Source organism: Sparus aurata, chromosome 16, assembly GCF_900880675.1.
Source record: "Sparus aurata chromosome 16, fSpaAur1.1, whole genome shotgun sequence".
Taxonomy (NCBI): Eukaryota; Metazoa; Chordata; class Actinopteri; order Spariformes; family Sparidae; genus Sparus; species Sparus aurata.
Genome location: NC_044202.1, coordinates 17703683 through 17724234, shown reverse-complemented (window position 1 = coordinate 17724234; position 20552 = coordinate 17703683). Strand labels below are relative to the sequence as shown.

Genomic DNA, 20552 nt, shown 5'->3' with positions numbered 1-20552 from the left:
TTTGCAAGAGGTATTATATGCAGTGTATCTGCAGTTTAACATGTTCTGCTCAATGTAATAAACTGTATTTGTCTGTGTTGTCTGGTTGAGATTAGTACAGTCTGAGACGTTTCAAGGAAATCCCACCAGTCGACATCATTATTGTTGCATTCAAGGCTATAAAATCAGGGCTGTAAAATAAGTTTGGCCCACCCAATGTTTCCAGCAGTAAATAAAGGGAACTTGGGATTCTAGTACTGTTTTGCATTTTTGCACTTTTTACGTTTTACATTATTCCACATTTAAGTTTCAGTTTTGGCCCTTCAAGGGAAAAAGTTTGGGCACCCCTGCATGAAATTAATATAAAATAAGTAAAAGATCTAACTACTTCTTCCACCACTGTAATTACCGGTGTATAGAGTTTTTTCAGTTTTACTTTTCAACCAGATGCAACTGAGAAACAGATCTCAGCAAGATCTTCGTGACATACACAGCTAGATGTGTGTTTTTCTGTCATTCGGCTAAACTAAGCCCTCTAACAACTTATAACCACAGCCAGCCAGTGAGTGCATGATCATCATTAAAAATAGCATACGAGATTGCCACACAGATACACAAACCTAAAAAACCCACGAGAGACGAGTGAACATTAACACTGCTATGATGAGGTGATTCTCAGTTTAATGAAGGTGAGCCACGTTACGATCACCAATCGTACCTCAAACCCGGGACTCCGCCATGATTTGATTACAGTGCATCCGAGGTTAAGTAATATTGTTTTGGTGCTTTTTTTTTGTGTTTGTGTGTATCGCCTGCTCGCACCGCGTGTCTCTCTGTGCACGATTATGACGTGAGGATCAGAAGAGGAGAGAGAAAGAGAGCGCCGGCGATACGGAGCTGTAAGGTCACGTCTCTAATTTGCAGCGGAGATGAGAAAAGTGACCCCGGCTTTTAAATAGAACATCAGAGCACTTCACCTGCCGGAGACGCTGCAGATTGCTTTTGCTCGTGGGTGGAAAGGAGCACCCGCCTTCATTTGAGTATACACACACATACATGTAGGCGCACATGAGCCACACACACACGCAAATGTATACAGACACGTATGAATGAATTCTCTTTTGCTCATGACACTTTATAACTCATAATGCAGCCCTCTCTCATCTATTCAAGAGGCTCTAACCACATCCATTTGATAGAATTTTGTTTTGCTCACATCTACAAAATCAGAGGAAGAGACGGGCGAAGAATTGAGGGAAAGATCTGAATAAATGAGTCGAGACATAACAAACAGAGATGCGCCCACACAGGTGCACTGCACGGTACAATTAAGCAATTACCATCCAATCATGCTCTGTGGCATGTATAGAAATGCTGAGCAGGCCCAGTTCCTTCTGATTTTGCATCATGAAGGTAAAAGGGAAAGATCTAAGTGACTTACTCTGAAGGACGGCTCATGGATGGCTAGGTCCTAGTGTTTTAAGTAGGAACGGTGACACTTGAGTGACATCTGCATTTACATCTGTGGCAAAGACATCAGTAGAGAGGGTCGGAAATCATGGCCGACAGCATACTGTCGAGGACTGTGATGATTGTGACTGTCCGTCAATATGTACACATGGAGACGTGGATATTATTAGTGTTTAGCTCTCTCTGCAAAGTGTTCCACATGTGCTGTAGTGGCTTCAGAACATACTTATTTTGAAGTGTAATGCATGTTGGTTATTACCTGAACGTGTTTCAGTAGTTTTGGCCATCATTCCCGTGATTGTTCTCAAGTTAACTCCAGAGATCTGGAGAACACAGAGAGCGCTTTAAAGAAAAACAAGCATGCAGATGATCAGACAGATTTTTAATAACCCCCCCAGGCAACATAAACTTTCAAAGCAAACTGTTAAATTATTAGCCAAACCATTGGCTGTAAACTTCCATCACGGTTTACAGATCGACTGCCTGGTTCAGCTTTGAGCCAACGCACTTACTCCAGCTGTGAAGGAATCACTGTGACCTGTGCATCGGGCGTTGTAAATATTATTATTATAGATGTGATTATTTTGTATTGTTCGCATGCTTTAGTGATTCCCACCTCAAAGAGAGAGTAGTTTAAAAAGGAATTTTGTTGCTCGACTAGAATAATTAGCACATAATTGAGTGAATATAAAAGAATAAAGAAAAGAAATCGGGGTAAACTTCATTTTATGATAAATTGTCTACTTTTAAAATCAAATTTCATTTACGGTGAGATATCCCAAGAGGAAGAGAGATCTATTCCTGTGAAGCTATAACCTTTAAATCAGAGGAAAACCTTCAACTGTAATTATTACTGACATTTCAGGTGCGCTCGCTTTCAGTTTCACCTCCAAATAAAGTGGTAGAGGTAATCTGGCGACTCGTTTACAACCTGTATGATTGTCTGAATGCTCGTCTCTAGCTCTGTCTGGCTCAAGTGTAGCAGCGTCACCTTGTCGACAGACAGTAGCCGTTACTTTGACCAGAACAGTGTTATCATTACCAGCAGACATGATGGCCAGACCTTCGACACAAGTTGTGATGCACCGTAATTTTTCTTCCACTAATTACAAAATCTTTTAATTTGGTGAGATGGTTTACGTTAAATCTTGGTACATCACACACGTACATCACATACTTGATGTGTGGGGGACTGAGATTAAAAAAAGATAAATGAATTAATAGAGAAATAGCTTCATAAAAAGATTGCCATCCCATTAAACACACCAAAAGTTTATTTGAAAATTTAAATGAAGTGTAGGCTTTATTTAATCCATAAAGTGTGACGTTATGAATATTTGTGCTTTAATTTTCCTCTTTTTTTATTTGCCTTCGTATTCATTTGAATATGTGTTAACTTCCCTGTTGTCACAAATCAAAGCAGGACCCGAATGCAGGCAACAAAAACTGACGACAAAAAGCCTGGCAAAGGAAAATACCAAAGTAATACAGACACTAAGGACCAAACTAGAAAACCCCAAGGAACAAATCAGGAACACGGGGAACACATGAGGATCGGGGAGCTGGCATGGGAGCACAGCAGACACAGGCCTGCTGTGAGGGGGAAAACAGACAAACCAACATGTGAAGAACATGAAGGAGCAACACAACACTGGCCTTAACACCAACTAAACTAACGCAGGGATGAACTGCACATGGAGAGACACTGGGAACAGTACAGACTTAACTTGAACATTTCCTTGCAAATGAAGAGGCTGTCAATCAAAGTGTGTCGTGATTGGTTATGTGATTACATTACATTTATCAATCAATCAATCAATCAAATTTTATTTGTATAGCCCTTTACAATATCCAGACGGTACCCAAAGTGCTTTACATCAAAGCAATAAAATAATACATAAAAACAACACATAAAACACAAGAAAGTGCTACAGTGCTGCAAGAAAACACAAGAAAGTGCTACTAGTGCTGCAGGGTGTTAAAGGCCCTCTAAAACTGCATAAAAAATAAAAAACAGGCAAAATAAGTACACCTAAAAGCAGGACTACCCTAGTCAGAGTTAAATGCCAATCTAAAAAAGTGTGTCTTCAGCTTTGATTTAAAAAGGCTGAGGTCAGTAGTGGTGCGAATGTCAGGGGGCAGTCTGTTCCACAGCCTGGGAGCTGTGACAGCAAAAGAACGATCGCCCCACTGTTTAAGTCTTGACCTTGGGACCTCTAACAGGAGCTGGCCGGAAGAACGGAGGGCCCTGCCATGATCACGGACAGTTAAAATCTCTGACAGGTAGGAGGGAGCCAGGCCATTAATGGCATAAAAAGCAAACAATAAAAGTTTAAAATCAATTCTAAAACGAACTGGAAGCCAGTGGAGTGACGACAGCACAGGGGTAATGTGTTCACGCCTGGACGTGCCTGTTAAAAATCGTGCAGCAGCGTTCTGGACAAGTTGGAGACGCGAAATTAAAGACTGGCTGAGGCCGACATAAAGTGCATTACAATAGTCCAGTCTTGAACTTATGAAGGCATGGATCGCCTTCTCGAGGTCCTGCCGACTTAAAAAAGGCTTCACTTTGGCCAGGAGACGCAGCTGAAAAAAACTTGTGCTGACAGCAGACCTAATCTGTTTATCGAATCTGAGCCCGCTGTCAAATGTTATCCCAAGATTCTTTACATGTGGTTTAAAAAAGGGCGCCAGAGCTTGTAATTAAAACATTTGACACAGATGGCGTGCCAAACATTTAAGTGAAATGAATACACGCAGCCATGATAATGAAAACAAATGGCATTTTAAGACAACGCACTGTGGACAAAATGACTTGAAAAATGGACATCATTGTAGTTCCGGCATGGATACATTTGTCCTAAACACTAACACACCCCAACTCTGAACTTATTCTGAATACCCAGAAAGAAATTGCATCCATTTGCTCGTTATACCTCTGTGTTGATCCACTGTCTGTGCTTTCCTGCTCCAAACTGCCCTACTGACACCCTGCCAGCCTATATATAGACTGACAGCCCAATGATGTCACTGAGGGAGCTTGTCCAGCGGGCTGGTGGGGGTTGGTGGGGTGGAGAGTGTGTGTGTAGTAGTAGTTGTGGTGGTGGTGGTGGTGGTGGTGGTGGTGGCGTGTAGGGAGTGATTAATGAGGACTGGAATGTAGAACGTAAACAAACTCGACCTCGCCGTCACCTTTCATTCACAAAAATGGCTCGGCTGACTGACTTGTTTTTTTTTTTTTTTTCCTCCCCCCGTCCCCCCCCACCACCACCACCACCCCTCTGGATTATGTCACACACTGACACACACACACACATACATACGCACTTTTTTTTCCCCTCATCGCCTCCTCTGTCATTCTTGTCTTCCTCTAAATGTGGAGCAGAGGGCACTCCGAGTTCACGCTCTCCTCCATCTTCTTACCCCGCCTGCTCGGTATTATGTATCCGTCTGGCCGCCTGCTCTTGAGGAATGGCAAGCGCCTTAACCTCGGCTAACCCCGCTATTGTTTGCGCTCGCCTTGGCGTGAATGTGTGGTGCGCGTTCATGTTTGTCTCTGAAGCGGGGGATATCCCAGGAAGTGAAGAATCCTTAATGCGCCCTGCCCCTTCGCTGCCCTCTCTCCTACCTCTGCTCATCGTCATGGGATAACCATCTCTCTCCGTCTCTCTCTTTCTCTCTCCGTCTCCTGTGATGTAGTGGCAGGGGGTATCATTGAATAATTCAGAATTAGCATGAATCTTTAAAGCTTAAGTCTTTCTCCTTTTTTTTTTTTTTTTTTTCCTGTGGAAACGTGCGGTGCAGGGAAAGGCCACTGAGGCTGCTCCAGAGAAAAAGTCTTCTTACGCTAAATGCTCATTAGGATACTTTCATATTCTCTCCCGCTCCGTCTTTGTCATCTTTTAGCCGGAACAGGCTGTGTTTTCCATGAAACCTGCTTCTGGGAATTTGTATCCCTTGGTTTTTATCTGGTTGGGGGTTCTGTCTGTAGCTCGGCTTCCTCTTGTGATTTTTCCAGTCATCTGATTTGAGAAATTCACAGAAATGTGAAACCCAATTTTAACCCCAGTTTGAGTCTCTGTGTGAGGGGGATGTATTATTTATTTTTTTTTTAAGAAGGATGTCACAAGCACATGCTTTCTCCTCGCTCTCAAGGGATGTATTGGCCTGCTTGCAGAACTTGATTTTACCAAATATGGTGGATATGCACTACCTTTCTCTCAAATGCATCTGTCCCCTCAAGCTTAGCCCTCCACGTGAACCCTCATCAAGTCCATGGCACACCTAAAAAAAAAAAAGCAAGTTAAACCATCTTCAAACGGCTTCCAAATTAAGAGCTGTGCTGCGACCCGCCCCCCCCCAAGTGGGCTATTCCCTCCGAGAAATCCTTCCCTTCTCACCTCAGTGTCCTCTCCTTCTCTCCCTCCTCCTCCTCCTCCTCCTCCTCCTCTGCTGGTTAGCAGTTCCTCTGTACCTGCCTCTCTGCCCCCGTGTAGGCCGTTTGCTCCAGCTCACTTCTCATGTAGGGCGCCACTGTTAGTGCTTTGGCCTTAAGTCCAAAGTTATCTCTCTAATACAGCACCTTGCCGCAGCCAAAAGCCCACTATGGTTGCTCTAACTCGAACCAGCTTTAAGATGGTATCTGAAGACATGCGGCGGAGCCCTGCAGTCTGAATGTGTTACCGTCTTTTAGAACTGCGAGTGTCTTGAATCATCGAGCTACGATAATAATACGGATTCTTATGTCTTCCAGCTAATTCAGGCGGCTCCCTCCAAGGCCCACAGACGCCCCAGTCCTCCGGCAGCAGCTCCACAGCGGAGGCGGCAGGGGATCTGAAACCCCCCACACCTGCCACCACCCCCCTGGGACAGGTCACACCACTGCCCCCCAACAGGTACCACACAGACAGACTGCACTACTCACACCCAGTAGTACTGCTCTGAGTTATTCTGCTGCTTTTACTACTGCTATCACTGGTATTGCTATTACTATTTATATTAATTCCGTTTATTTCTCTTTCAGTTCGTCTTCATTGACTATGCTTCATTGACTTCATCTTTTTTAATACAAGATATATTTTCAGCACAGAACGTCCCTGATGTAAAATGAGGACTGTCTGTTGATTCGATGTATAAACTTGAATTGTAAATATTGTCTCATAGAAACAACTATAGTCTAGAGGAGCAGGGTTTTATTAAAGGTCAAATATCTCTATGTGCTGTTAACATCACTTATACTCCCGTTAGAACAAGAATTTAAGTGCTTTATGTGAGATTGAAGACCAAATCCTTTTTACATTTTCTTGCTCTTTATATGGTGCCTCAAGGCTTTTACTTTTTTGTAAAAAAAAAATGTCCTTCTCTGCTGACTTCTTGTTGTTTGAAGTGTGGGAGCTTTTCTTTATTTTGCTTTCTTTGTGATTTCAGTTGTGTACTTATCTAACAAGTGTTGTTTAACCTCTGCCTCCAACCTCTTTATGCAGTGTCTTTTCGAGCACATGTTGGCAGCACCCTTATGTATGTGCATTATGCGAATAAAAAATATCAACAATAACAGTCGTCGAAACAAGTAGATAAATACACGCACTCATTATATAGTACTTACTTACTTACTCCAACTATATTGTCAGTTTATAAAATTGTGATGCATTATTATCGATTATGTAACAGGATATAAAGGTCATACAAATGTCGCTTTAATTGAAAGTGCAATATGTAACATTTTGTTGAAAATGTACAAAAAATTGAAGGAAACTATCAACAACGTGAAGAATTAACAGCTGCAACATTGTGATGTCTGTGTATTCTGTTGCAGAGATATCTACTGAAGTTACCATGCTAACCAGCAAGCCCTGGCCATGTGGATGATTCTTACATATTACACCTTAAACCAGCTAGATCATATAGTGCTCCGTACAGGTCTTCTGTAATAATACGTCCTTAGTGTAAGATCACTCTGACAGGTGTCATTTCACATGAGGAGTACGTTTACTGTGAACAATTTTTAACCACATCTTCCTGTTTCTTTACTTTGACCTAAACGTTGTTAATGAAGCAGGCTGCCTCCTCTCTCGCTGCTAGTGCGACTATCACATTCGTATACATTTCATCAGAGATTTTTTGCATCAAGAGTAAACATCCATCTTTAAAATACTTAGAAAACGACTAAAATGAAAAATAAAACTGAAATTTAAACAGAACTCCCGCACAGCACAGATTATATCCATATTATCGCTGTATGCAATCCATGGACTTCAGCTCTCTCACACAGCTTCCCCCTTTTCTTCCCTCCCTCCCTCCCTCCTTGTCTTGTCCAGGAGCAGTGTGAGTGTACAGGACCCCTTCTCGGAGGTGAGCGACCCGGCCTTCCAGAAGCGTGCCACCTCCCTGCCCCCCTCGGCTCCTTACCAGCAGGGCCTCAGCATGCCTGACATGATGATGAGGATGCAGTACGACACCAAGGACCCCTTTGCCGGGATGAGGAAGAGTGAGTGAGGCGCACGCTGTGACGCCCCTTCATCCAGACACTACAAAAACCTAGACCTGATCCCCCAGTTCCACAGAATATCCTGAGACTGAATAAAGTGTTGGTTTTTTGCTGTGTTGCAACTAACACAGAAAAAAAAACTATTTGACTCAACTGTGCGTAGCTTTTCGAAGAAGATACTTCAATTCAAAACTTTATCTTTACCTTAATTCAAACTTAAATGGCTCTTTGTGAAAATGACTCATGTATCCCAACGCCATTGTTCTTCCGTCTGTCTCCTCAGTCTAATTGATTGTCTAGTCATCATGTCGTGTTAGATCAGGACAGATGTGTGTATGTGTGTGCGTGTGTGTTTTACCACTAGAACTATGAAAGGAGATGAGAATTGTTTGTTATAGCGCGCAGCCCTTTATCGAGAAACACACCAGCTCGTCTGATGTTCTTGTATCTTAGCCCTCGTCTCATCCTAACTTTGTTCGTCCTTTTCATCCTCCTCGTGTTCAACCTTTCATCCTTCCCGTCCTGCTGAGAAGCACCTGTTTTGACCAACTCATGTGGTTTAGCTTTTCAGAACAAGCGGGTAGTTCTAGAAAGGATAGCGGCTCCTCTGAAGGCTGAGGTAGAATGGAGTCTGAATGAATAATATGGTGGATGTTAGCTGCATAACAACAGTTGCAGCCTCAGAACAATAGGCTTAATCAAGGGAAGTGGTGAATATTTATAGAGGAAGGCTGCCACCTGGTGGTGAGCAGAAAAAAAACAGTCTATGCATTTAAAAAGAATGACTTCAAGCCTCTGTTTTACCTTGTTGATGCCTGTTAAAATATCGTTCAGGTAAAGTAATCTGAGATTCCCCTATTTTCCTTTCCTCTTTCACAGTGGCAGGAGCTGATCCCTACATACCAGGCCAGATGCCCAGTGGAGGCATGCAGGAAATGTATGGCCGACCCCCATCAGCCTTGAGCATGAGCCAACGTTCACAGTATCCATACGGGCCAGGCTATGACAGAAGGTAGGCACAGAATCACCATACATCCCTAAAGCGGGGATACATGAGGTGTTTTTATTAATTGCTTGGTCTTGCTTTTTACGGGCATGACGATTCTCCTGTTGTCTAATCCTCAGACCGGACCATGTCATGGGGATGGAGGGGAACATGGGTCCTCCTGGGAGTCAGAACAACATGGGACCTTCTAACAGTGAGGGCAGCATGTACTCTCCCAGTAGATACCCTTCACAGCAGAGGTCAGCACCATAGTGTGTTTTTACGTTTGTGTGTGTGTGTGTGTAGTAGAGTACACTTCAAATCAAGTCAAATCAGTAGCAACATCACATGTCTTCACTGTTGTGTTTCAGACACGATGGCTACGGTCAGCAGTATCCCGGCATGCCGTACGGGATGCATCCATCTGGGATGTACCCGCAGCAACAGGTGAGAGAGAGCGCACTTGTATGTAGTCGGTACTTTTGAGTTGAAGGTCAGATATCAAAGGAACATGGTGTGAGACTGCCCACAAAACATCATAAGATCACATTTCAACCTACATATAGTGTACTGCACTATATACATTTTTCTTATTTGCCATTTTATTACGATGGAACAAATGTTTTGATCATTTACACAAAGACTTTTTTTTTTTTTTTAATTTAAGTAGAACCATGTTCATAAATAGATCTAACAGTGGTTTGTCAGCTGTGTGCGATGGGTATTATGGTAATGCACGGATCAGCGCTTACATGAAGATAGACAGTGTTATAAGATTAAACCAGTACCTGTAATCTAATGTTAAAAACAGTTCCTCTTAAAATGATTGAACCATATTAGAAACATTCAGAACAGAAACCAAATCACAAATTAAAAACTCATTTTAAGGCCTCGCATAGGGATCTATCTCTATCTCTTTCCTACTGATCTGTTAATGCCCCCGCACACATAAAAACCTGCACAAACATTGCAAATGCATTATATACATGGATTAAAAAAATAAAAGACAGATTTACACATGGGACTCGAAACCTGTCCTCACAAGGCATTCATTTTTGAGCCATGTAGGTGTAGCAGGGTACTGGCAGCCATTTATTTGCTCTTTTGCTCAAAGTAAATGTCTGACAACTGGATCAATTGATCTTGCAACCCCGACCAATACTTCTGCAGTTTGAATCTGAAATCAAAAACAAATGTATTTGAGAGAAGTTTGTGATTGATTTATTATTATTATATTAAATTAAAAGTAAATATTAATTATTGATGATTGATGTAAAATCCATCTTAATGCTGTTGCTTCATTTGTATTCCTACTACAGTTTAAATACTTTAGGCTGCACCTTTGCCAAAAGTTGCTACACAAATAACTTAATGGCTATTATTATTAAAGGAGCACTATATAGTTTTGGGGAAGACATTTAATCAGAAGAGAAAGATCTGGGGGGGGTTTTTAATGCCTAATCAAACGAAAAAAAAACAAACTCTGAATATAAACTGATTAAACAATCTGACCTTAAAGGACAACACAATTTCATACTGTTTTACTTTCTTTATATTTGGCGGACCCTGCCACCTTTCCAGCTTCAAACAGTGTTCTAGGGACCTTATTGTCCTCTGAGAACAGCCTGTTTATTTAGTGATGGAAAAAAATAAATATTTCTGAGTTTGTACTATTTCCTCATTAATATTGTAAATTCTAAGTTTGAATTTCTTCTCCAAAACCACATAGTGCCCCTTTATTAGTAGTATAACTATATAAGCAGTAGAATGATAAGAATGAATCTATCATGGCTGACAATAAACAATAATCACTAACTTTTCTTCAGCAGGGCTACAAACGGCCCATGGACGGCATGTATGGCCCTCCACCCAAGAGACACGAGAGCGACATGTATGCCATGCAGTACGCCAACCAGCAGCCGGACATGTACAACCACTACGGCGGTGGGTACTCAGGCCCTGAACACAGACCCATCCAGGGACAGTTCCCCTTCCCCTACCCTCGAGACCGCATGGCGCCCTCAGGTCAGAGCCAGCACAGTATGATGGGCGGGGGCCCCACTCCTAACCACGCTGCCGATGGCCCCAATATGTGGCCGTCCAGGACAGACCTCGGCTATCCCTACCCCAACAGACAGGGGCCGCCATCACAAATGCCACCGTATGGCCCAATTGGTAGGGATGACATGGACGGAAGGCCCGGGCAGGAGCAGTGGCACCGACAGTCTCCCTACATGTCGTCATCAGGTGGGATGGCGACCCTGTCGTCACGCCAGCCATCTTCTTATTCCAACTCTCCATCCATGGCCAACCACCTGCCCAGAGCACCCAGCCCAGGGGCTTTCCAGCGCTCCATGGACTCTAGGATGTCACCCAGCAAAGCAGCGTTTATGTCACCCATGAAGATGCCCAAGCCGGGGATGACCATGATGGGCTCACAGGGCAGTGGACCCATTGGTCAGTTTCCTCCTAATCTGAGGCGGGACCTCAACTATCCGCCAGGATCGGTGGAGGCCAGCATGCCGATTCTGAAGCCCCGACGGAAGCTCAACTCCAAGGACACCGGTGAGTCCCATTATGTCACTGATTAGAGTTCTGAATTGGGCACTCTGAAGCACTGAAAGGTTGTGGATTTACAGTATTCTCATACAATTGAAACACCATTTCATCTTTACTTTAGATGTAGAGCTAGACCTAATATGCAGGTAGACTAACTCAACATGAGGTACATTTCGTGAAAGGATTTACACTGATTTGCTCTGTTCAATGCCCCTTTTATCATTTAGATAATGTCTGATCACAATTTTTTTTCTTTCCTGGTTCCAAAAATCCCATGGTTTTAATCCCAGGAACGCCTGAGGCCTGGCGCGTGATGATGTCTCTGAAGTCTGGCCTCCTGGCAGAGAGCACGTGGGCTCTAGACACCATCAACATCCTGCTGTACGATGACAGCACAGTGGCCTCCTTTAGCCTCTCACAGGTAAAACCAATTTCATGACTGCCGACTGACTTTTTAGGCCACTCGAGCATGCTGTGACATTTATTTTTTTAATTTCTCTCCATCTGACCAGTTGCCTGGATTCCTCGAGCTGATCGTGGAGTACTTCCGCCGTTTCTTGATTGAGATCTTCGGCATCCTGGAGGAGTTCGAAGTGGGAACCATAGCTCACAAAAGCCTTTTGGACCCTGCTCCTAACCAGACAGAAGAAGCCATCCCTGACCAAGAAAAAGATTCTGCTGTCCAACCTGAATCCGAGTCCACCCCAGCAGCAGAGACGCAGCTGGAGCAAGCGGGAAGCATCATGGAGGAAGCTCCACCAGCCACCGCAGAGCCGGAGTCAGCAGAAGTGAACGGTGAGAAAGAGGAGTCTGAGGTGAGCGTAAAGAAGGAGGAGGCAGAAGAGGACAAAGAGAAAGAGGCAAAAGAAGAAGAAGAGGAGAGTAAAAAGGAGTGTGTTGAGCAGCCTGTCACACAGCTCGAGCCTAAACCTAAACAAGCCAGTAAATACGATAAGCTCCCCATCAAGATCGTCCACAAAGAGGACCTGATTGAAGACATGACAGAGCACTTAGGTTACGTCACTGAGTTCACCAGCGGGTTGCTCCACTGGCAGGCTGGTGGAGGCGACTCCACCGCACACATTCAAACACAGTTTGAACCCCGGAGCGAATCACCTGTTGGGGCAGAGGAAATGACATGTAAAGAAAACAAAGAGGAGAACAAGGTGGAGGATGAGAAGAAACAACCACTCAAACATATCACTGCTACTATCGATGATGTTCTGTGTGCACGAGTTGATGCCCTCTCTTACGCCCACCCGGCACGCTCCTTGCCGTCCTACCCCTTCAGGGTGCATTCAGATGGAGAGCAGGACCACATCACCCTCCTGGAGGATGAGCCTCGCTGCCTGGACGAGGCTCCGCTCTCCACCACCGCCGCCTGGCAGGACTCACTCGCCAAGCGGTGTGTATGCATCTCCAACATCGTCCGGAGTCTGTCTTTTATCCCGGGGAACGACTTAGACATGTCACGCCACCCTGCTCTGGTTCTTCTCCTGGGAAGGCTGCTCCTGCTGCACCACCAGCACCCGGAAAGGAACAGGTCGCCCCCGAGCTACCAGAGGGACGAGCAGCAGGAGCGGGGCCTGTCGAGTAGCAAAGAGGAGTGGTGGTGGGAGTGTCTGAGTCTGCTCAGGGAGAACGCCATGGTCACTCTCGCCAACATTTCGGGTCAGCTGGATCTCTCCACCTATTCCGACACAATCTGCCTCCCCATCTTGGACGGCCTTCTCCACTGGATGGTGTGCCCCTCAGCTGAAGCCCAGGACCCCTTCCCGTCGGCAGCCCCCCACTCCCAGCTCACTCCGCAGAGGCTTGTTCTGGAGTGCCTCTGCAAGCTGAGCATCCTGGGCGACAACGTCGACCTCCTGCTAGCGACACCGCCTTTCAGCCGGCAGGAGAAGCTCTTCACTGTCTTGGTGCGCTATGTGGGTCAGAGGAAGACCCAGGTGTACAGGGAGATGGCAGTGGCTGTCCTCTCCCACCTGGCACAAGGCGACCCCACGGCGGCACGTGCCATAGCCATGCAGAAGGGCAGCGTGGGTAACTTGGTCGGCTTCTTGGAGGATGGTGTCAGCATGGCGCAGTACCAGCAGAACACTCACAGCCTGCTCCACATGGGGGTGCCCCATGTGGAGCCGCCTAGCATAAACATGATGTGCAGAGCAGCTAAAGGCCTGCTGGCTATGGCTAAAGTGGAGGAGAACAAGACAGAGTTCGTGCTGTATGAAAGCAGATTATTAGACATCTCCATTTCCTCGGTGCTCAACACCGGAGTGGTTGCGATTATTTGCCAAGTTCTCTTTCACTTGGGGAAATCATGACAAGAGGAGAAGCAGGACTCACACAGCAGACGTTAGGAGGATAAGATATTTCTGTGTTTTCTATTTTTATTTATCAAAATGACAGAAAATGTTTGTTTTTTTTAAAGAAGTATCCACATAAAAAAATATCTCTATATATGTATAGCTTCTGGGCCCTGTTAAAAAAGCGGGTTTGGGATTTGAAAGCTCATTTTAATACAAATATTTAATACCTGCTGGTGTTGGATTGCTACGTTTGATATTTTTCGTTTCGGCATTTTGTTTTGTCTTTCGTTTGTTTACTTTTTTCAGCCAAAGCTGCCACCAGATTTTGGTGCTGAATTACGTGGTTCCTTTCGAGTCAATGAGTCGTGGAGATGTTTTTCAGTTTTATAAATGCTAATATACTCATCAACATTTTGTTAATGGAGAGTATTTATTTAAAATGTGACACTGTACAGTAGTTTGAACTTTTTTGCCAACGCTCGTGGAGGAAAAAAAACAAAAAAACACTGACTTTTTAAAATTGAAATGTATATGTCTCCATCGCTGGAAGATAAATTGTGCAATAGGACTAGAGCAAGTTGTCCCTTTTTGAGAACCAGATGTAAAAGAAGAAAAAAAAAAAGACACCTGCAGTGTGTGCTTTAGGCCATGAGGAGGCAGCATTGCACCAGCCAATCAACACGAGAGAGGAGCATCTGTCAGAAGAAGTGTCTAATTTATCAATCATAGCCTCAACGACTTTCACAGATGAACTTTGTGTTTCCTATAAGCACTTGTGTTATGTCTGTATTTTTTCATCACTGTGTATATAAACCGTTGTACAATGGACGCACATGATTCTTTCAGTCTCAATCAAGCATAGCGAGAGGCGGGACTTTCTGACTATTATAACAAATGCTTTTATTGTTGGTAAAATTTGTTATTGTTATACATATTTTGTTAAAGGGGTCAAATATTTGAACATGGCAGATGTAACTGATGTTTCAATGTAAAAAAAAAAAAAACCTGTATGCATTGTATTATAGCTGAGAAAACAATCGCTTTGGTAATCAAACGTGGAAGTGCCAGGGTGAGAGGATGTCTGGGCGAGGTCACATAAGAAAAACTGAACACATTTCTGTTCGTTACTGTCCTCCATTCATGTCAATGGGCATATTTTTGAACCTAGATAATGCTCCAAAAGAAACGTGTGAAAAGAAACCTTCAAAATGTCCTGAGAAGCTCATTGTAAACTTTGCCTTTTTTCGTATGACTCCCATGTCTCTCTTTTATTCAGTATACACATTTATACTCTGTGCTGCACATGTCACAAATAAATGTACGATGAACATCTTTACGCACCGGAGACGTTGCATTATGTCCAGACAATCTTAGGCCAATAAAACAAACATCAACTGCTGACATGGACTGCCTTTTATTGAGTGTATTTAAGATAACTTGATCACAGCCACAGGTGACTCACACGGCCTCTTAGAGTGAAATTATACAGTGACAGAAATGCTCTACAGGGCACATGGTAAGAGTACCAGATCATTTTCCATCACAGTGTTCGTTTTAGTGCAATTATTGCAGCTGAAAAATAAAGATGGCAAATATTCAGGCATTACCCTCAGAAGTATTTATGTGTATCAAAACTGTTTCCCATCCATGCATTTTTTTAATGACCACAAAGACGTAAAAAGGTCAGTTATATCACTGTGTCATATAAAACAGTTTATTTTTCTGTCGATGATAGCTAACAGTGATGCTGACGATGATTATTGCATTGCTGCCTGTCTGGAAATAGTAAGAGGAAGAGGTGACGTGAGGTTTTCTGGAAATGTCAGTCCTTCCTGAATAGTGAACCATCTGTAATGCGCGGCTGTTTCGGGTCACAAACCATTGAGGAGGAAAGAGTCGATGTGAGGACGAGGCACAAGCTCTTTCCCCAGCGATTTGCAATAACATTCGAGATGCTGATAACGGTGGCACGGCTTGCGTTTACAAGAAAAAGAGTGTTAATGAAGTGAAAATCTGAAGACGCTGCAGGCGCACCATTATCCCTCCTGTTTAGAGAGTCTGTGATATATATCAATACTCTCGCCTTAGTCAGTTTCACATCCTTCAGTACAAATGTACTTTTATGTCAGGGTATTAAATGCGAATGTGAATGCAGGTCAAAGTGCTTCTCCTTTGGACAAAATGCAGGTATCTATCAAAAATAATTTAAAGTGAATTTTTCATATGTTCATGTTGTGGTTCTGGTCCAATAAGAAGCCAAGTACCATGAGTACCGATTGTACTCGGGTACAAAAATGAGTACTTTTTGTTCTAGACCTAAACTCCTCTAAGCGCATCAGTTGTCATAATTTCCTCAGTAAGATAGAGGTCAATGACTTTTCCACCACTATTTTCAGAATGCACTGTGATGTCAACCCTTACTCATCACAAAAGCCTGTTCTGTCCTCATGGCTAAAGTGCGCCCTGTGCCTCGTATCTTCCATAGGCTGTTTGAACACACTGTTTCAACTGAATTCACCATTTCACAAATGATTCAAGAATATAACATTGAAGTTAAACATGCCAAATCTTCACCAGGCTCCCTTAAAAAAATGCTCAATTTTCAGAGTTGTTGCATTAGGAGAAACTGTATAAACATTGTGAAATGCTGTTTAACACACAGGCCTCACTATTGGGGCCTACTTCTTTCTTCAGCAAATGTTATACATGAAGATATTTCTTTCTTTGAGTAAAAATCTGTTTTAGTGATGTAGGTGTAAGTAAGCATATAGAGCAGGGATGTGATATCAGATCACAGGAGGTCACTCAAGACGCATGTCAGGACACATTTAATGCCAGATGTGATGTGACAAGCTTGAAGCTATCCACTTGTGATCTGATCACTAAGGACGGATGATAAAACCAAATGTGACGAGCCTCACAGTCTTGTGACCCAACTCTTTTTCTATTCAGTCATGACACCCACTGGGAGACTTTCCTGCCCCACAGGAGAACCTCTCCCAAATGAAGTAAAGAGCATGTGTAGAAGAGTCCTTTCTCACAGCAGATCATTTGATTCTTCATAGCAGGGAAAGCACAGGTGTGACAAACATAAACAGTGGCTTCATTCAAATGAGTGTTACCAGTAAGTCACGTCAGTGAGTGCGCATACACAGAACCAGAGCCTTCAAACTAGCTCACCTAAATAGATTGAAGCTGTCATTAAAGGGGCACTATCCAGCTTTGGAGAACAAATTCCCACACAGACTTTTGATATTTTCAATATTAATGAGGTAATAATACAAATGCAGAAATATTTTTTTTTCCCATAAAATAATTACCAAACGGTTTTCAGTGTAAAATAAGGTGCATTTTGAAGCTAAAAAGGTGGCAGGGGGACGCGCAGGTAGTCGAGTGGTTAAGAGTGCATGCCACGTACACATTGGACCCCAGTTTGAATCCCAGCTGGAGGACCTTTGCTGTATGTCACACCCCCCTCTCTCTCTCTCCCATTTCCTGTCTATCTACTGTCAAATAAAGGTGTCTGTGCCTGGAAAAAAATCTTTAAAAAAAAGTGGCAAATATAAGCAAGGTAAAACAGTATGAAATTGTGTTGTCCTTTAAGGTCAGATTGTTTATTCAGTTTATACAGTCACGGAAACAAAGAGAGTTTGTTTATTTAGTTTGTTTGGGCCTGAAAAAAATCAGTCAGTGAAGACTTCTCTTCTGACTAAAATCTCTTCCCTAAAACTAAACAGTGCACCTTTAATATTATTCCCACCGGTGCTTTTCCTGCTTTGACAAGTCAAAATGTTTGCCTTGAAAGGGTGTGGTGATTTGTTTGTACCATGTAGGCTCATGTTATTTATCCCTTTGCACTATATAGTAAGATTTGACCTGCTATATATGCACTCTGCATCTAGCATTTCTGCAGTCGAGGAATTTCCTCTTACACCTTTTTTTTTCGTTCAGGGTGTGCCCTGGCCTTCGCCCACAGTCACTGGATTTGGCCCCAGTAACCTCCCCTGAAAAAAGGGGAGATAAAAACATCTCCGCAACCCTCACGGAAAAAGCGGAAAAGAAAACGGAACGGAACGGAACGGAACGGAACGGAACGGAACGGAGCGGAAGGAACCTTTTTTTTTTCACTTTTTTTCTAACTTTTAATTCAAAATTGACCAATTCAGTCCCATGACTGGACTATATTTGGCCTGCAACAACTGCAGCTTTATTCAGAACCTCCAGACATTTTGCCCATGCTAGACTAAAAATAATATTAATGTGGTAAATGTGTCCCACACTTCTACCAAGAATTGAATCTCAAGACTAGTGTTTATTATTATTACTTCTTGGACGCAGGCTCGTAGTTCTCTCTTGTTAACGAATGCATGAAAGTTGTTGCGAGTGAAAACACAGACATCCGATAGGAATCAAGCAGACGTAAACACAGCACAATCACTGCTTTCTTGGTATTAATTTCCGTTACACCCCCTCTAACTTTAGTTTATTCTAATCAATTTCATAGAAAGAAGAAGAGTCGAATAAAGACAGCAGTTACTCGAAATTATTCTTCTGCTTTGTTTTTATTTTGTCCGTCCTGAATGGAGTCCTCAGTTTGTTTCTTTTTCCCAGAATTTACTTCCTCTTTAGTTGGAACTTGACGTCTTGCTCCCTCCTCGCCTTTGCCAGGGGGAAATGTGGGCATAATATCAGGTCCTATTTTAAGCCGCCTTTAATAATTGCATTCCTGAAGTTGACAACACGGGCAATAAACAGGTTGGATTTCAAAGGATGATTGTTCGCCGGGTTGCTGGGCCGCAGAGAGCTACAATCACTCATCTTCATCTCATTAAAATCTTACTGACACCTCTGAACTAATCACAGCATGCCTGAGAGGTGGTTAAGAGCTTAATTGATTCCTAACCAAAGTCTTTTTCTGTGGAGAAGGAAATGATACACATGCTTTCATCTTGGCATTCTAACTCTAGCTGTATTCTTGTCACACGACTGCACCTGCACATTATAAAACTTAGCCTACATTATCTGACTGACACTCACACCCTGCTGAGTGTTTTCCCTTTCAGCGTGTCATTTAGAGTTTGGATGGAAAGTGGATTGCTGCACTTTTTTTTCTGGTGATGGAGGATGCGTTTCACGTAGGCAGCCAACCGCAGGAGAAAACCTCCCACACTCCTGTGCCTCTGAGAAGCTGAGTCATCGAGCTCTGACAGGATGGATGTGGTGGCTGAGAGGAAGCCAGGCCCGTCATTGGCTACCGCCGGCCTGGGGTAACCTGCCGTGCTGCCTCTCACCGCTAACGTAGGTAGATGAATGAGTACTGGGTGAAAACAACGGGGACTGCTCTGACCTTTCCAGGGATCTGTTACAATGTATGCATGTAAGCCGTGGTGTGTTTACCACGTCCAGTAATTGTGGCCATTGAGAGTCCATTGGACTCTTGATGAGGCTTTGAGGTCACACTGTTCTTTCATCCTGTCCAGCTCTCTAAACAAAACAATATTGCCTGGATGAGGCCTTGGCAGGATGTGATTCAGGCCTGTGTTGTTCTTGGATCCGGACTCAAAGACCCTATCATGTCCACCCGTTTCCCAACACAAACGCAGCCGTATGTCATCACACTGCTTAACGAGCTCCACACTTAAGGAATTAGTCCGCGGGGGCTTACAGATCATTAGCAGCCATTGAAAACATCCACAGCTTTCCAACAGATTAAGTGAAACATGTGCCACTTGATAGCTTCGCATGCCCGGCAGTGGCAGCCAATCGTGCTCTCAGTCAGCTTGCTGAAACATGACACAAGCTTACAGTGAAAGACCACTTACTGGGAAAACGCCGTCAGCCAAATATGCTTATGAAGTAATGTAGTTAGTGTGTCAGACGGGTGATGACGTTTCGCTTCCAATCTGATTCCTGGGCTCCGTGATTGCTAAATCAAAACACAAAAGCTGCAGTGAGAGAAAGAAGTTAACAATTAGGTCCTCTCACTTTACATGAAATGTAGCCAGACTTCTTTTCAGAGGTTAATTGTACAGCTGTGGGAGTGAACGAGCTAAACCGCCTGGGTGACTTCAGAGCTGAAGACAGGGAGGTGGGTGCGCGTGTGTTTCTGTGTGTGTGTGTGTGTGTGTGTGTGTGTGTGTGCGTGTGTGTGTGTGCATGTGTAGGTGTTAGGAGGAGGACAGCCGACAGAGGAACTGGAGGCCAGTGACGCAATCATCTGTGCTAATGCTGGCTGAACAGGAAATTGCATCATCAGAGAACTGTACTTGGCCCAGAGAGCCGAGCACTGGCTGTGTGGCGACAATCGCTTCATGCGTGATGACTGATGGTGCCCACACATATTAAATGATTTACTGTCAATAACGGTGTTTGTTTTGTCAGTCATTCATCACCTTCCTGAATCAGGTTGATTCACTGAATCATCGTACTTCCTGTTGCAGCTCCCAGGGAACATTACTGGAGGGATTTTTACAGGTGAAATCACGTATCATGCCTATAAATCTCATTCTACACATTGCCAAGTTCAAAATAAGTTCAAAATAATCCTGGATAAGACTATGAGTAATTATTTCTGGGGGACACCTAGAGACACTGTCCTGACTCAGATTTCATGGTTATGGGGTAATTTCCAAAAGAGTTTCTTGGTAAAAGGACTGCATACCGCACTTCGATTTAGCAAACCAATTCACCCAGCACATACACTTGTTTTTGCGTCACTCGCTGCACGTTTGCATTAGTGTCTCTTTCTCTGGCAGCATTAGTT

At 43.6% G+C, this 20552-nt stretch overlaps 1 protein-coding gene across 9 annotated transcripts in view; it reads left to right on the top strand.

Moving 5' to 3' along the window:
• The window catches only part of LOC115566198 (AT-rich interactive domain-containing protein 1B-like), a 188056-nt gene extending 172866 nt beyond the window's left edge, over positions 1-15190 (top strand). For 7 of the 9 annotated variants that reach the window (XM_030391955.1, XM_030391949.1, XM_030391956.1 and 4 more), the window contains 8 exons: positions 6203-6344; positions 7767-7936; positions 8816-8948; positions 9062-9181; positions 9293-9368; positions 10748-11486; positions 11771-11901; positions 11993-15190. In XM_030391955.1, the coding sequence (XP_030247815.1) occupies positions 6203-6344; positions 7767-7936; positions 8816-8948; positions 9062-9181; positions 9293-9368; positions 10748-11486; positions 11771-11901; positions 11993-13804 (3323 nt within the window). In that variant the 3' untranslated portion in view covers positions 13805-15190. The remainder of the gene's footprint in view (positions 1-6202; positions 6345-7766; positions 7937-8815; positions 8949-9061; positions 9182-9292; positions 9369-10747; positions 11487-11770; positions 11902-11992) is intronic. The other 2 variants (XM_030391957.1, XM_030391952.1) reach the window with 1 other exon arrangement.
• The last annotated feature ends 5362 nt before the right edge of the window (positions 15191-20552 follow it).